General features: G+C 41.0%; 1 protein-coding gene across 1 annotated transcript in view; it reads right to left on the reverse strand.

Annotated features, from left to right (window-relative positions):
* Nucleotides 1-18,886, reverse strand: part of crebbpb (CREB binding protein b) — a 61,022-nt gene that overhangs the window by 19,870 nt on the left and 22,266 nt on the right. The window contains 9 exon segments of the mRNA XM_039824681.1: nucleotides 316-378; nucleotides 590-764; nucleotides 971-1,088; nucleotides 1,211-1,348; nucleotides 1,967-2,063; nucleotides 2,189-2,428; nucleotides 3,282-3,395; nucleotides 4,607-4,853; nucleotides 17,055-17,222. Of these exon segments, the coding sequence (XP_039680615.1) occupies nucleotides 316-378; nucleotides 590-764; nucleotides 971-1,088; nucleotides 1,211-1,348; nucleotides 1,967-2,063; nucleotides 2,189-2,428; nucleotides 3,282-3,395; nucleotides 4,607-4,853; nucleotides 17,055-17,222 (1,360 nt within the window).

An 18,886-nucleotide genomic window follows, 5' to 3' on the forward strand; every position in this document is an offset into this window, starting at 1 on the left:
CACACACACTTATTATACTTGGGAGTTGTTGTAATTTAATATTCCATGTCCTACTGGGCTGGCAGACATGCCGAACCAGCTCAGTTTTACATCAGAGCTCTAACAAATGTATTCAGCTTTAACTGGTTAAACAATCAAGTGAGCGCAGGAAACCTAAAACTCACTTTACTGTTAAAATGCTCACACATTTTCTGTGTAACATTTGAACATCAATACATTGGCAAACTCAAGAACTAAGAAGGTTAGCCAAAAAGGACATATGAAGTGCTTTTCTCTGGAAAACCACTGCTAAGAAAGCAAAGAACGAACACATACCTTGGGGCACCTGCATACGGTTCATAATCTGATTTGGCATGTTGGGCATAGGCACAGGTCCATCTGAGAGAAGACAGGATAAACAGTGTTCATTATTATTATTATTATTATTATTATTATTATTATTATTATTTGCTATCAGTTACAGAAATGCTTTGTACTTGTATTAACTGAGAACTGCAGAATAGTTAGATTAAGCCAATATTCAAAACCCTGAAGTTTCTTTCCCCTTTAGTATTTTGTCACCCAGAGTGTAGAGAGAGTGACTACTAACTGGGAGATCGGACGGCCTGTCCTGGGCCCATGGCGTTGGGCTGAGCCATTCCACTTTGCTGAGGCCCAGCTGTGCCCACCATGCCAGGCTGTTTCTGGAGCCGTGAGCGCCTCTTCTCCTCCAGTTCCTTCTGGATTTTATAGATTTTCTCTGCCAGAAAGTGGTAATACTCATCCTAGTGAGAGAATGAGAAGAAACAAAAGGCAAATAAGACATTTTTAAAAGAATAATACATTTTCTTGGTTTCTGGTTTTGGTAAAATTTCTCTGCTCTCATAGTGACCAGAGAAAGGCCTTAGGATTTAAAGAAGTTTAACGAAGACTGTCATCACTCAGGTCGTAATGGTGTGATAATAGAAAGAAAGTGTATTATATTAGTTACCCTGCTGTTAGCTGACTCGTACATGTCTCCCTCAACCTTGCGTGCATACGCCACCAAGTTCTCCATTCGCCGGTCCTTCAGTGCTGCAGGGTCTGGGGTGGGGAATATGGCTTGTACACTGAAGAGAGACAGCAGAGAAACTCAGAAACTAAGCAACAACCTGGATCCCAAAGTTCTATTCTGTTTTCCTATGACAAAACTTGAGTATGTATAATACATCTGTTTCATTTTTGGACTTACAGTTTATGCACCAGGTGGGTGCGCAGGTCCTGAGTGACGTGTTCATGCCAGGCCTTCCTTACCCCCGAAGAAGAGAGAGGGGTGGCAGTGGGCAGGTTTCCCATGCCTCCCACTACTGACCCATCTGGCATCAGTTGACTGTAAGACAGAGAGAGATCATGAAACGGTTACTTACAAAATAATGATTATTGTTAATTCCATACATGGTTTCATTAATAATACAATGTGAACATAATTTTTATTTTTTCAATAAATTTACATTGTTATACAATATTTTGACAAGAGGGGCACTGAGAGCACAGACCTCAGCCAAGGCATGCCCTATCTCACAATGTTAATGCAGTGTGAATTTTCCCAGCCAGGAACAAATTGTTCACATGAATGCAGCACAAATGCCTTATCTCCCAATGTTATCAAAAGTCAAAAATAATTTGTGTAAAAATGCAATGGGTTCTTCCTTGGCCTATGCTACACCCTTGAACCAAGTTTTATGAAAATCGGGCCAGTAGTTTATCCTTAATCCTGCTGACAGACAAACAAACCGCACCGAAAACATATTTAACACAACATTATATTTAAAAAGAACCCAAGGATAGAGAACGGATTGAGATCATGAATGCATTTTTGGCAACAGCAAGTGCACTGGATGGTGATTTGGTGCCAACCTGCATATGAATTAAATGGCAGCTACATCACACAACATCATATCAGCAAAGGTCTTGTTTTGTGTGACATATTAAGGAAGAGAAAGCTCACTTGTTGAGTGTGGATGGTAGAGAGGAGTCGGAGTGCATGCCAGCCTGGTCTGAAGAGGGGACACCCATGCCTCCTGCCAACTGGTTCTGATTAGTGCCTGATAAACACACATCGTTATTTACAAGGGTTTACAAGAAAAATGGCTTGGCAACAGATTTATAGTATTGTTCTCATTTGTACATAATCCTATAAAATGGCAGTGAAGTCCTATCTATCCCGTACCTAGTGGGTTCAGATTTCGCAGCTGCTGGTGCTGGGGGCCTTGGGGGTTTTGCTGGGTGGGACCCTGGACCTGGGCAGGGGGCTGGTTGCCATAGGGCAGGCCAAGGGCAGCATAGGCTCTCTGCATGGAGCTGGGGTCGATGTGTGTTGCAGCACTGTTGATGGCTGTGGCACTGGGCTGGCCAGGCCCCACTGTACTGATGGCGTTCTGCAGGCTAGCCCCAGGAGAACTTAGCATGGCTGGAGGGAGAAGAGGAGGAAACAAATTGGTTTGGCAACATTAAATAAAGCATTTAATAAATGCACTGTGATATTAAAAAGTGTACACATACAAAGGATTTAACTTGTTTGTTGCTCTCAATGTACATTCACAGAAATAGACATATTGCTTAAATGACGACAACAAAGCTGGTAAAGGTAAACAAACATTTGACTACTATGTACAGATATGGATAGGTTTAAAATTTTTATATATATTTTTTTTTTTCCTCAATGTATTCTCATCTCATATATTGTTTAAACATGAAACATCAACTATTGTACACACAAAAAATATTTAGCAAAAGAATGTCTCCCTGAGCCAGCCTCCGTCTAAAATCCCTGCAATGCTCCCTGCTGTGTTGATTGCTGACAGGGAGCACGCTGCCTCTGTGGGGGGATTTAAATCTGTCATAGGGCCTTTTGACCAATCAGAGAGCATGCAGTCCCTAGACCCTGCCCCCACTGATAGCAGCGCCATGGAGCCCCTCCCCTGGGTGTCAGATTACAGGTCCAGCCTTACTAGAGGAATCCTCTCACTGTTCAAGCTCTTGCATTTAGCGAGCAGTACAGAGCTTTGGCAGGGAGACACAACCTGCAGGTGGCAGCACTTTATACCACACACTTGACTTGCTGAGGCTCGCTGTTGAGTGACAACTGCCTTGTTGAAAAGTTTACAAGGTATCAAAGATTTTATTTCTTCTTTTTTCAAATTGATATTTTAGCACCCATCAGAAATTCTTTATTATTGTTCTCCATTAACTTTTAACTTAACCCATTATTATATGGATTTAGTAATGAATAAGAGCAAAGGGGAGCTGTTGGTGTTACTCACGTTGCTGGTTCCTCTTGTCACTAGCATTCTTCAAAGGCAGGCAGACCGGACAGTCGTGCCGCGTACAGTTCTTCCAGTGGGAGATGATCTGTCTGGATGATGCACAGTGAGCCACTGGGGAGATATAAAAAGTGAAACAAAGACTTGCAGTGAGGTGTGGTAATTCAGTAAATAAAAGTTAAGGATTTAAAAACAGACACTGCATTCATAGAACGCTATAAGAAATGCAAGTAAAATGGGTGTTGACTCAAGAAAGATATACTTTAAAATGGCAAGAAAAAGGGATCAAAATCAGCACCATGTCAACGTAAAATACAGTGCAGTCAAAACAAAAACAACTCAACTGCTACAGTACAATGTGCAAATAGCTATGTAAAAGCAATCATACATGTTGTAAAACCATAAATGCATCCTTGCATTTACTTTAAGCATATATAAATATGAGTGTTCAAAGTTCATCAACCTTGGATGACCATCTTACTAATCACAGCTGTCAGAGGGAAGCTTCTTGCCGCCAGCTCAGACAATGAAATGGAGTACAACCATCATGACAGCCGTTTAAAAAAAGATTAAGAATTCATATTTGCTGATGTTGTCAGTCACTGGGGCATCTGGGGCTTAGCGGGTCAAAAGAGTAGAGTGGCTCTATTTTAGCAATAAAACACAAGCGCCAACAAGAGCTCACTGCTTCACATTATGTGAAACAATGAAACTTAGTAAGTGATTAAGAAGCCCTTGAGCATCACTTTTTTTTTTTTTTTTTTTAACTCAAGCCGTTTCATCGTAATAACTCCTCCTGCACTGTCTGTCTAACAATACAGCAATTCGGTTATTTAATGTTATGTTAGGGATGCAAATTTCACCAAACTTCCTTAACCGGTCAGCCACATATTGATCAATAAACAATCTTACTAACAACAATATTGGCGAGCAATTATACAAAGAGCTGAAGGCGACAGCTATTTAGCAGCGTGGGTGAACTCAAAACAACTACAAGTCATCAACACCTTTTGCGGCGTTGTTCCAGTGGGCATGTAAAGCTACTGGCATGGTGCCCACATCACAGGCCCGGATTATGGTTGCTCACAACACACATGGTGCAGTTAACTCAACTTTATTGAAATTCTAACTAGGTTAATTTCTCGATCAGATTCTCGTTTTATTCTTACAGTGAATGAAAGACAAAAGATTACCCTGTAACATCACAGACACATAAATGCTAAGATGAATTTGAACGGGTGAACATGTTAAAAACAGGAGTCCACTAGAAATCTAATTTTTTTTTGGATTCAAGCTCGATTTTTCATCATATCATTTTCACTTACCCTGGCAGGACTTGCCAGCCTGGCAGTGGGTCATGTGGTTGAGAACGTTCTTCATGGTGCGGCAATGGGGCAGAGTGCAGGCCCTCACCTCCCCATTGGCCTGCTCCCGCCGCTGGCACTTATGTGCGTGGAGCAACAGGACCAGCTGCTGCTGAATGAGTTTGCGCTTCTCTGGGTCGGCCGTTGGGCCCGCTGACACACCACCAGCCCCAGGGACCATGCCCACCGACGCTACCTGCTGCTGCATCTGGGACCGCAAAAGAGGTACAAACGCAGGTTAGGCACGGATCAGAATATCAGACTCTCCTCATCTAAAGAAACTAATAAATATAACGAATGGGAGAATATCTTGATGTATACCAGGGGCTTAGAGATGTGGGAGAAGAAAAGGAAGAAATTAAAATTAATACACCAGAGAAGAAAGAGAAGGCAAGATGGGACGTTCACATGGAAAAACTCAAGAAGTTAAAGAAAATGTGAGTGAAACCTCAAAAAATTAGGGGAACTGGTAAACAAACAAGGATAAATCTATAAAATCTAAATATTAACTTTCTCAAAACTAGAGCGTCTGACAATTCCTGCCTTGATTAAGTGCATCGCTTGGTGACAGACTGACAGGCTGTAGGGCATGACAAGGCAGCTTTATTTCTACAGCATATTTCAGCAACAAAGCAATTCAAAACACTCCATAAAACTAGGACTGGGCAATAAATCGATTTTATCGATTAACTCGAATGTGTAGTTAATGTCGATTTGTTTAAATGAAAATCGATTTTCTCCCTAACATCCGCCGACGCTCCCTTCTGGGCTCCCGTAGCGCCGAACAGGCTCAGGCTCAGGCTCAGGCTCACACACACACACACACACACACACACACACACACACACACACACACACACACACACACACACACACACACACACACACACACACACACACACACACACACACACACACACACACACACTATTCAGACCCCTTTAAATTTTTCACTCCGTTTCATTGCAGCCATTTGCTAAAATCAAAAAAGTTCATTTTATTTCTCATTAATGTACACTCAGCACCCCATCTTGACAGAAACATTTAAAGAAATGTAGACATTTTTGCAAATTTATTAAAAAAGAAAAACTGAAATATCACATGGTCATAAGTATTCAGACCCTTGGCTCAGAATTGAGTAGAAGCACCCTTTTGAGCTAGTAGAGCCATGAGTCTTCTTGGGAATGATGCAACAAGTTTTTCACACCTGGATTTGGGGATCCTCTGCCATTCTTCCTTGCAGATCCTCTCCAGTTCCGTCAGGCTGGATAGTGAACGTTGGTGGACAGCCATTTTCAGGTCTCTCCAGAGATGCTCAATTGGGTTTAGGTCAGGGCTCTGGCTGGGCCAGTCAAGAATGGTCACAGAGTTGTTCCAAAGTCACTCCTTTGTAGGGCTTTGACTTTTGCCCAAAAATCATATTCAAAGTTCGTTTGTATATTAATATTCGAATATTTATTAATAATATTTTGACCAGTAAATGCCTTCAGTTAAAAAAAAACCCTGGATTAAACAAAAACAGTGTGCTTTCGACAGGAAGTTCGGAGCTTTCACCGTAGCCTACGTAAGTGGTCTGATGTTTATACTCGTGTGCTGGTGTGTGCGTCGAGCCAGTGTGTGTGGGTGGTGTTGCCAACTTAGCGACTTTTTTTTTTTTTTTCCACAAAAGCGACTAGCGACTTTCTGTAGAAAAGACAGCGACTTTCTGTAAAATAAAAAAGAGTCGCCAGTATTGTCCAGCGAGCACGCAATGTATTTCTCTCCTGTGGCCACCGAAACCGTCACCTTTCTCTTCTGTTGTGTGAGTGAGGAGCAGCCCCGCCCCCCCCCCCTCTGTGCTCTCTCCTCATGTGCAGCAGCACTGAGCAGGCAGGTAGAAAGGGGAGAAGGGACAGGGTGCGGCGCCGGTGTAGGTAGTAGAGACAGCGGAACGCGACGGGAGAAAGACCAATGAGAAAGACGCCCCTGAGCTGGCCTGGCCCTGGGCAGCCAGCTTTCTTTGAGAATTAGGGAGGAATGCAACGCTACCGAGCCACGGCCGAGAGACGTGCGTCGCCGCGACGTATAGTTACATTTTGAAATGCGTGAAAAAGCCTCGGAATCTGAACTGAAACCAACGTTTACAAGCAAACGCATAAAAATAATGCCCATAACAGGTTCGAATATTAAGGGCTGGCTAATATTCGTTCTAATATTATTATTTTTTTTAATATTCGAATGATATTCGAATAACGAAGTTCGGAGTCAAAGCCCTACTCCTTTGTTATTTTAGCTGTGTGCTTAGGGTCATTGTCTTGTTGGAAGGTGAACCTTCGGCCTAGTACTCTCTGTACTTGGCCGCATTCATCTTTCGTTCAATTGCAACCAGTCGTCCTGTCCCTACAGCTGAAAAACACCCCCATAGCATGATGCTGCCACCACCATGTTTCACTGTTGGGATTGTATTGGGCAGGTGATGAGCAGTGCCTGGTTTTCTCCACACATACCGCTTAGAATTAACGCCAAAAAGTTCAATCTTGGTCTCATCAGACCAGATAATCTTATTTCTCATAGTCTGGAAGTCCTTCATGTGTTTTTTGGCAAACTCTATGCAGGCTTTCATATGTCTTGTACTGAGGAGAGGCTTCCGTCGGGCCACTCTGCCATAAAGCCCCGACTGGGGGAGGGCTGCAGTGATCGTTGACTTTGTGGAACTTTCTCCCATCTCCCTACTGCATCTCTGGAGCTCAGCCACAGTGATCTTTGGATTCTTCTTTACCTCTCTCACCAAGGCTCTTCTCCCACGATTGCTCAGTTTGGCTGGACGGCCAGGTCTAGGAAGAGTTCTGGTTTTCCCAAACTTCTTCCATTTAAGGATTATGGAGGCCACTGTGCTCTTAGGAACCTTGAGTGCTGCAGAAATTCTTTTGTAACCTTGGCCAGATCTGTGCCTTGCCACAATTCTGTCTCTGAGCTCCTTGGGCAGTTCCTTCAACCTCATGATTCTCATTTGCTCTGACATGCACTGTGAGCTGTAAGGTCTTATATAGACAGGTGTGTGACTTTCCTAATCAAGTCCAATCAGTTTAATTAAACAGAGCAGGACTCCAATGAAGGAGTAGAACCATCTCAAGGAAGATCAGAAGAAATGGACAGCATGTGAGTTAAATATGAGTGTCACAGCAAAGGGTCTGAATACTTATGACCATGTGATATTTCAGTTTTCTTTAATAAATTTACATATACATATATATATAACACATACATACATATATACATATATATATATACATATATACATATATACATATATATATATATACATACATACATACATACATATATATACATACATATATACATAATACATATATATATACATATATACATACATACATATATATATACATACATATACATATATATATACATACAATATACTTACTTGAAAGTATTGGCCCCCTTGAACTTTTCGACCTTTTGCCACATTTCAGGCCTCAAACATAAAAATATAAAACTGTAATTTTTTGTGAAGAATCAACAACAAGTGGGACACAATCATGAAGTGGAACGAAATTTATTGGTTATTTCAAACCTTTTAAACAAATAAAAAACTGAAATATTGAGTGCAAAATTATTCAGCCCCGCAAGTTAATACTTTGTAGCCACCTTTTGCTGCGATTACAGCTGTAAGTCGGCTTGGGGTATGTCTCTATCAGTTTTGCACATCGAGACGGACATATTTTGCCCATTCCTCCTTGCAAAACAGCTCGAGCTCAGTGAGGTTGGATGGAAAGCGTTTGTGAACAGCAGTTTTACGTTCTTTCCACAGATTCTCGATTGGATTCAGGTCTGGACTTTGACTTGGCCATTCTAACACCTGGATATGTTTATTTGTGAACCATTCCATTGTAGATTTTACTTTATGTTTTGGATCATTGTCTTGTTGGAAGACAAATCTCCGTCCCAGTCTCAGGTCTTTTCCGGACTCCATCAGGTTTTCTTCCAGAATGGTCCTGTATTTGGCTCCATCCATCTTACCATCAATTTTAACCATCTTCCCTGTCCCTGCTGAAGAAAAGCAGGCCCAAACCATGATGCTGCCACCACCATGTTTGACAGTGGGGATGGTGTGTTCAGGGTGATGAGCCGTGTTGCCTTTTACGCCAAACATAACGTTTTGCATTGTTGCCAAAAGTTCGATTTTGGTTTCATCTGACCACAGCACCTTCTTCCACATGTTTGGTGCGTCTCCCAGGTGGCTTTGGCAAACTTTAAACGACACTTTTTATGGATATCTTTAAGAAATGGCTTTCTTCTTGCCACTCTTCCATAAAGGCCAGATTTGTGCAGTATAGACTGATTGTTGTCCTATGGACAGAGTCTCCCAGCTCAGCTGTAGATCTCTGCAGTTCATCCAGAGTGATCATGGGCCTCTTGGCTGCATCTCTGATCAGTCTTCTCATTGTATGAGCTGAAAGTTTAGAGGGACGGCCGGGTCTTCGTAGATTTGTAGTGGTCTGATACTCCTTCCATTTCAATATTATCGCTTGCACAGTGCTCCTTGGGATGTTTAAAGCTTGGGAAATCTTTTTGTATCCAATCCCGCTTTAAACTTCTCCACAACAGTATCTCGGACCTGCCTGGTGTGTTCCTTGTTCTTCATGATGCTCTCTGGCTTTACACGGACCTCTGAGACTATCACAGAGCAGGTGCATTTATAACGGGAGACTTGATTACACACAGCTGGATTCTATTTATCATCATTAGTCATTTAGGTCAACATTGGATCATTCAGAGATCCTCACTGAACTTCTGGAGAGAGTTTGCTGCACTGAAAGTAAAGGGGCTGAATAATTTTGCCGCACCCACTTTTTCAGTTTTTATTTGTTAAAAAAGTTTGAAATAGCCAATGAATTTCGTTCCACTTCATAATTGGGACCCACTTGTTGTTGATTCTTCACAAAAAATTACAGTTTTATATCTTTATGTTTGAGGCCTGAAATGTGGCAAAAGGTCGAAACGTTCAAGGGGGCCAAATACTTTCGCAAGGCACTGTACATATACATACATACATATATACATACATACATATATACATACATACATATACATACATATATATATACATACATATACATACATACATATATACATACATATACATACATACATATACATATATATATATATATATACATATATATACATATACACATATATACATATACATATATACATACATATACATTATACATATACATTATACATATACATATACATCTTCTGCAGTTCAACACATCTACTAAATGCCGCTGATACGACCGAGCTGTGACGGAGGTCTGTAGCGGCTTAAACAACTAGCAATCACCGCTCTGTAGCACGGAGCTCCGCTTCGACGTTTGTTTTTACTGCTAGTTACTACGAAGGAGCTTGGTACAGGTATGCTACATTCAAGAGACCATGGGATGTTAATGTACGTTACTCAGCAACAGGTGAAAATAGGGGCAAGGTTGCGTAATAGCGTTAAAATGATTTGAACTTTTAGCGAGGAACGAGAAGTGAATTACCTGTATGTGTGAAAACAACTTTATCTCACGCATCAGTTTTGTTGTTGACAAAAAAAATGAAAAAACAATGGTAGGGAAAACACTCTATACAACACTAATTTATATTTCCACAAAATTGGCATGAATAATCATAATGGTATACATGCCCCATGTGTGTGTGTGTGTGTATGAGTCGAAACAAAATAAAGTTAAAACTTGTTTTGAACAATTTCTTTGTCATCTGCAGATTGATTTAAAGTAGGGGAAGAAAAAAAAATCGATTTTAATGTTAAATCTTATTTTTTTTTTTTTTTTTTAAATCAGGGATTTTTTTTTTGGCCATATCGCCCAGCCCTACATAAAACATAAAAGGGCAATTAAAAATGGTCATGAAAATTAAACAGGCAAAAATAGAATAAGATACAAATACAAGAATAAAAATGAGAGTAATAGGGACGGATTTGGGAGGGGAAAGGGAGGTGGTTTATTTTGTGTTTTAAATGTTCTAAATAAATAACAAAATGTTCCACATAAATAGGATAAATAAGGTTTGGAATTATTTATTTTTTTATTACAGAGGGAAAGTACCAGAAAAAGGTACCGTTTGGTACTGGCACCGGTACTGGTAAAAATGTGAACGTTACCCAACCCTACCCACCACTACTGAATCTTTTTTAAAAGTTTGTGTGGCAGCATTCTGGATTCCTGGTGGAAATACCACAGTTATTAGGTCTGAAGAGGTAAGTTTACAGGAGAGAAGCCATTTGAGTTTGTGCAGGCATGCAAACAGGTCAGGGGTAAAAAAGGTGACAAGGATACGGCCCTCCCGCGGAAGAAAATGTTGTACATTTTAATGTTAAACGGATTAATCTGGTGCACTTTGAGAGCAAAATGATGGGGCTAGATCTATATAGAATCTGTGCTCTTGTAAACAATGTTGTGTTCTTGTAAGCGATTTAATCATAAACACATTTTTGTATAGCATACATTTGAGTCATAAAAAGAAATTAAACAAACGGGATTACCTGTGCTGAACTACTTTATTTTCTATTTATTACTGTTGGCTAGAGGACAATAATGTATTTTGCTCCAACTCTCCCTACATCAAAAAGGACAAGCTTTGCATGCTAAATTTGGACATTTAATTTTATATACTTATTACATATAGAGCATTCAATCTGTACATTTAATATTAATTTTGTGAAACAAGGACTTTAAGCACTCATTCTTTGAAAAGTATACAACAGGTGTCAAAGGATGAAATTCTCATTCTGAAGGAAAGCCTTTCATTCACACGTGATTAGACCGTTCTGTGAGACAGCAAAGGCAAGATGATCTGCAGCTTAAGTCAAAAACATCACTTAAACTTAAAACATCCATTAGACATAATTTTTAATCTCAGTCTATTGATCCAAAGTGCAGCAGATCAAATAAATTAACAGCTATTGAATTAAAAGAGTTTCTTCTAGAGGATACCTGACAGGTCATATGGTGAAAATAAATTACAAATATACTTTACTTGGGCAAAAGAGTAAAAGGTAATCCAGCTCACTGTCTGAAGTTAAACAGACAACTTGTCATGGTGGACAATAAGATATATTATTTTCTAACTCTCCCTACCTCCCTTTTGACAAACTTTGCACCCTGATTTTGGACATTTAATGTTCCTGGGCTTTGAGAAGAACAGCTCTAATGCCCTCTGGGCTCGACCCAGTGATGGAGACCCTCAGTCAGGCAGGAAGCCAGCTGCTCTCACTGCTCTCATTGCATTGAAGGCCTGATTTGACCTGAAATTAAAAAGGTCCCATGGCATGAACATTTCACTTTATAAGGTTTTTTAACATTAATATGCGTTCCTCCAGCCTGCCTATGGTCCCCCAGTGGCTAGAAATGGTGATAGGTGTAAACCGAGCCCTGGGTATCCTGCTCTGCCTTTGAGAAAATGAAAGCTCAGATGGGCCGATGTGGAATCTTGCTCCTTATGAGGTCACAAGGAGCAAGGTTACCTCCCCTTTCTCTGCTTTGCCCGCCCAGAGAATTTGACCCACCCATGAGAGAGAGACATCATGGCTTTCAAACAAGCAAAGTGGAAGTTGGGCAAGGCCACACCCCCACTCCACCCTCCACCTTGCCCCCCCTCCCCTCTCTCCTCCTCAACAGCTACAGACACAGAAATGGCACATCCTAAGGAAAGCTCATTGTAGGACTGGCTCTAGTGGCTGTTATTCTGCACCAAGGCTGAATTTCGGGAAAGAGACTTCAGATAAAGTATTAGCGGACCACTGAGGCCTATATAAAAGCATCCAAAGAGCACCATGTCATGGGACCGTTTGATATATGAATGGAAAAAAGGTGTATTTGAAGCACACTGTCAGTACTCCTATTTTTGATAAGATTAACATTATGTAGTTAGTCATGTAAGCTAGTTAACATTTAGTGCAATGAGGGGAAGCCAAACTCCATTCATCCCACACTGCAAAGACACAAACACCGGTGGCAAATCGGCATCGCTTCCCTTTAACGTAAGCCAACGTAAATGAACTAGATATAACATTACATGGTTTGTCATGACAAGCTGGAGAGGAGACTGTCAGCTAACACGTAACTTACATTAACTTAGCTAACATTAGTAAATGATCACGTTAAAGGTGCTCTAAGTGATGTGACGCGTTTTTTAGGCTACAACATTTTTTGTCACATACAGCAAACATCTCCTCACTATCCGCGAGCTGACTGTCCCCTGAACCCACGTTTGTGGAGCCTGAGCTGTCTTCAGAGACCGAACCCCCCCCCCTCAAATATTGTCTCATCGGCACAAATCACGTAGGGGACCCATTTTGGTTTCAAAACTGCGAATTTGGCCGTAAGGCGAGGAGTTTGTATGCCTGGTTTGTGGCAAAAACGTTCACAATTTGTTTTATTGTGCGACTTTCGATTGAATAAAAGACACATTTTTCAGTACTATTTCGTCACTGAAGTTTTCTTTAAATAGTGTTATAATCTTGTACGTTCTCGTGAACCCAATCTTGTGTATTGTCTCGTGAGCCAAGTGTCTCGTCACACCTCTAGTAATCGTGTTAAATAATCGTGATTTCAATATTGACCAATATAATCGTGATTATGATTTATTTTTCATTATCAAGCAGCCCTACAATAAAGTCTTTCTTATCTAATAGTTTATAGCCGCAGCTCTAAGCCTTTGGCTAGGGTTAACACTGAGAGCACGTCTAGATCGTCCACGATCTAACACGGCACCTCTGATAAATATTTATATTATTTAATGAAAGTTTAATCGATTTTCTTACCGTTTTTTTCAGCTGAAAGCTAACGAGTTAGCCATCACGGCCCTGTCTTTGGTGTCTTTGTAGCCTTTACAGAAGGTTTTATATCCAGCCTGGAAGTTGTGCCTCTTTACGGAGTTATTCAGCAATAAATCCACACTCTTACATCCAAGATTTATCCACTTGATGTCCGTAATTTATCTCGTTTTCGGTCAGTTTCGGCGCTAGCTGTTAGCCGACTTCAACAGCTAATAGCTAATAAGCTACTGATCACAGTGATGTCTGTTTTATCTTCGTAGCCTTTACAGAAGGCTTTCTATCCAGCCTGGAGCTCGTGCGTCTTTACGGAGTTGTTCAGCAATAAATCCAAACGCTTACATCCAAGATTTATCCACTCGATGTCCATAATTTATCACTTTTTCGGTCATTTGTTCAGCTACATCTGTGTAGCTGCCGTCCAGTATAAATCTCCCATGATGCTTTGCAAGTGTGTTTACGTTTTTCAACAAATGAGAATCCAGGTCCGTCACAGTGGAAAGGTGGGTTCACTGACCGATGGAAATCCGAAAACCGAGCGATAACAAACAGTAAAGTGAAAAAGAGAGATAATGGCATCACTGTTTAGATATTTGGGATACATTTGGGCCTTTTTTTGAAGAAATGTAAATAGTTTGTCAGTTATATGAGTTATAACGTTTATTATGTTTATTTTTGCACTGGATGACTCCAAATATATAGGAGAACTGTTTTAGACAACACAAATTCTTGTGTACCATTTCTCTGTTTGTGATATCAATACATTTGAACATTATTATTTTGATTATTGGCAAAAGCGTCTGGACTTTTTTTGAAAAAATGTATATATTTTGTCAACTTTATAAGTTATGTTTATTTCTTCACAGTTTGACACCCAAGACATATGGGAACTGATTTAGACAGGAGATTGGCTTAGCTTTTATTGTTCTGTGTGTGATATCAATAAATATCTGTGAGATTCATTTTCCGTTTTATTTATTTATTTGTTTTTAAGGTCATACAACCTTTTTTTACATTCAATTGACCTCACTACAGCACAAATATTCTAAAAGCCCAGTTTTTCCTGAAAAAAATGATGTACATTGATTGACTGTGGACAACAGGGTTGATGTTTTACAAGCTTTTTTAGAAAATAAAACCAGACGGAAAAGTAATTGTAAAAATGGCCTTAGGTTCCTGAGGGTTAACAGAACAGTCACCAACAGCCAATAGGAACGCTCTCTCACAAATTACCTGTGTTTAATTTTGCTAGCAGTGTGGAGACGTCGCTGGCTACATTTACATGCGTGTAACAAATTATTAATCAAACTGTCCTATAAGGCACATATAAGACATCTTTTTTATAGATTTTTTGGGCTTTTATGGCCTTTATTGACAGGACAGCTTGAAGACCGGAAAGAGGAGAGAGAGGGGCGACGACATGCAGCAAAGGGCCGTGGGTCGGATTCGAACCTGCAGCTGCTGCCAAGGACTGAGCCTACATGGGGCGCACACTCTACTGGGTGAGCCAGAGGTTGCCCCACATATAAGACATCTTAATCAGACTATTTCCTTACTCTTTCTAACTACACATTGCATTCCTGAGCACACAGCAGTGCTGCGGCTGAACAGATCCAGTGTAGACACTGATGAAGATCTGCAACTGCTGCTTTCACTATGTGGCCGGGTGGAGACAAAGTTTTAGATTCAGGCATTCGCGTATTTGTTGAAATATTTCAACTCAAGCCAGAAATTTGCTTGATGGTGTGTCGCAAATGCCTCTGAGTGTTTAGATTCTCCTGATGTCCTGACGAAGTTGATTCAGAAATGAAGGAACAAATTATAGCTGTGGGCACCCAGAGATTATAGTACCTCATTATTCATTATTTATATATACCCTTATATGTCAAAATCTATACTACTACTGTATTTACCAGGTGGCAGTCTGTTAAAAACTGTGTGTGCAATGTATTTGCTTTGTTTCCAACACTTAACAATGTACAAAAGGAAACAAAGGGTAATTTATGGTAGCATGTCAAGGTTTCTTTAAGAGGTCTATGACAACTCTCCTTATGAACTCTCCTTATGAAAGTGCAAGGCTAGGAGCGAAGAGCGAAGCTAGCATGCAGGATACATTAATAGTTGCAGACTGTGTGCAATAGAAAGCGAGTCTAAAGAACAGCATATCCATTTCTAAGAACATTTTTACAGATTTTGAAAATATAACTTGCACACTATGGGCCCTATCTTGCACTCAGCGCAATTGCCTTTGTACACCGACGCATGTATCATTCCTATTTTGCACCCGACGCACAGCGGACTTTTCCCTCCACAGACGCACGTCGGTAAATTAGGGAATGTATTTGCGCTCCCGGGGGCGGTTCAGCGAAAAGAGGAGGCGTGTTCCGGCGCAAACGTTACTTAGTGCTATTCTGCAGTTTCAGAAAACAATTCCGCCACTGACCAGGAAAAACCTGGTCTAAAGTCAGTGGCGCTAGTCTAAAGTCAGTAGCGCGTTATTCAGATGCTATTTTAGGGGCGCATGCTTGGCCATAATGTAGCGTGTGCAGTGCACAACGCGCATACACTTCTCTCATCTACAGCAGTTATTGAAAACCATTTACACTTTTTGAAAACCATACATAATTACAAAGGAATATATTACTGAAAATGCGCTTCATGTGTTTGGATAGATCAGGAGGCACTTACAGTCCTCAAAAAGTCGCAGCATTCTTTGTGGCTTGTTGTGTTTTACACATTTCCATGAATCATGGATGTGTTGATGACATAAATGAGGAAATATTAGAGGACTTAAGGAGACGTGATGTTGAACTACGGTGGGATTGGACACTCGGGCGGAATCTGGTCCGGGAGTAATGCGCATGCGCTCCTAATGGAGCAGGTGGACGGAGATGGAGTGGGGGGAGGAGGAAGGGGCACAACAGGTGCAGGTGGTGCGTTTGGAGGCCCACGCTCCATCGCTCCATGGCTGCAGCAATCCTCTCCAGACTTGAGGAGATGCGCCCGAGTGGCCGCAGCAACATCGCCACCCAGCCAAGACGGGCATTTATTACTTTGCCGCATCTCGCATCGGCAGCTCCCGCTGGCGAGCGCCAGGCAAATCCGCCGTCATAATAGCAATCCGCCATGGAACAAGCACCCTGCTCTTAAAGGGAATGTGAGATGACGCTCTGATTGGTTTATTGCACGTTACGCCCAAACCACACCTAGCTACTTCAGACCAACCCATTTTAGATTTGCATCAGGCGCAAGACTCATTTATCCCGCCGGTATAATAGCAACAGCGCCCGAGATCCGCCCACAAAGCTACTTGCGTTTTGCGTTTCATACTTGCGTTTCAGATAGTTAAAATAGGGCCCTATGAGTATGTATTGTATAGCAACACAGTACCAATGCCCAGCATAGTACCAATGCCCTTCAGCACATTTGTGTTTAACGTTTATCTTTGTTTCGGTGCCATGAGCAACACATTGATATTGTGGATACAGATTAATGTAGAGAATACGTTTTCCCTAATTAACCTAAAACAAAAAACGGAGTGGGAAAGATTCAAGTGGCACTCACCATGTTTGGCACACTTCCAGCTCCCTTCAGCTCAGCAGGGAATTGGGGCAGGTTGTTGGAAAGGGCTGTCTTGTTCTGGAGTTGTTGGGCGTTGACCCCCACTGCCCCCATCTGCTGCACCCCAGCCTGACCATACTGCTGGCCAAATGGAGCTCCTGACATCCCCATCTATAGTAGTCAATCAGGACAGAGGGAGGTCAGACAATTTACATATCATGCAGCATACCATCACAGGTGATCAATATTTTACCTGCACTGAGAGTCTTCTTGTGAGAAGGCATATGGTACAGTTTCTGAATTTGAGAATTAATCAGTTTGAGATTCAGTACATTAAAGTACAAATTAAATATATCGCACAAATCTACATCTTTATTCCCCAAACGTTTTACTCCATTATGCCTTAGTCGGAGCGATTTGGTACCTCAAATTTACACCATAAGAGGGACTGCTGTTAAAAACTTAAACATTAAAACTACTCAATGTTAGCTACAATGTCTCTTGAAGCTGAACTGACTACTAAAAGCAAAATTGTCAAGTCGACAAAAATCTGTAGAAATTTAAGCGCGCTGGCTTAGCTTTTTTGACCACCCTCCTAAAATACAATTTAAACTGTCCAACAAAGTAAATGCTGACTGTTTTTCTACAGAAAAATTATTTCCATATACATAGTCATTCAATGAATCATATCACATGCATTCAGTTCTATGGCTGCACAATGAATCACAATTTTATCAAGATCGCAATATGAACTAGGGCAATATCCAAATCGCAGAGAGCTGCAATATTTGAGAATAATGATATAATAATGATCATTCCCTCCAATATCGTAAATCATACATCAGTCAAAAGAATCACAAGTAGATATTTTCCTCATATCGTGCAGCCCTATTCAATTCATAAATCAACAGTTTTTTTATTGTAATATATGTAAATTTTGTGTTACCCTTTTTATTGGTACACTGCGGGTGTGCACGCCATCCTAACTGGCTGACAGCCGCGGTTCATCATCTCGCTGTGTGTGCACTTCAGTGTGCGTCACAGTGGACTCTTCAATTGTGTACACTCATGATTCTACATTGGCAACTTTGTCAGAGATTATTGTTATGGTTTATGTTATTTTTTTTGTCAGGCAAAGTCTAGTCTCGCATTGCCAGACCTACCTCCACAGCGCTGCAAAGGAGGGTCTGGCTAGTCCACACAGCATTCTGGGATGGGAGAAAGATGTGCTCCGGTTTATTGGCATTTTTTTTAAACCAATCACAATTGCAATGGTGACTCTGCAAAATAACCTCGGGAAGGAAGTTGTTTTGGTGGAATGTGTACGTTCAAAAGTTGTATTAGTCGTGCATCAGAAAACTTAAAGGGGTGATAGAATGATTATATAGGGTATTTCACACGGTTCCTTATGGTCTCCTAATAGGGTATGTAACATTGGTTGGGCTGAAAATGGCCTGGTTGATATTTTACTTGCCCTTATGCAGCCCTGTGTTTTGGCCCTATTTGTAACAAGAGCTTTTCTTCCAAATATGGTATGGTCATGAATATTTAGATGAGCTGCGCGCTGATTGGTTGAGCGACTTGCCATACGCAGACAGAGACGCGCGCTGATTGGTTGAGCGAATCCCCAATACACATACATTAGAGAAGCGACAGAATCTCATATTCCAGACACTGCAATGTTTCATTACCAAATTCACTTCTGAGACTTTTTTAAGCAAGAAATCAACTATATAAAGCTGAAATATGGGCCGTTTTACAAAAATGTATGGCTAATTGCAAATTTGGTAAGACGTGTCGGACTTTAGGAGCTCCACACAGTCTGACGAAAAGAG

This window comes from Perca fluviatilis, chromosome 15 (genome assembly GCF_010015445.1).
Source record: "Perca fluviatilis chromosome 15, GENO_Pfluv_1.0, whole genome shotgun sequence".
NCBI lineage: Eukaryota > Metazoa > Chordata > Actinopteri > Perciformes > Percidae > Perca > Perca fluviatilis.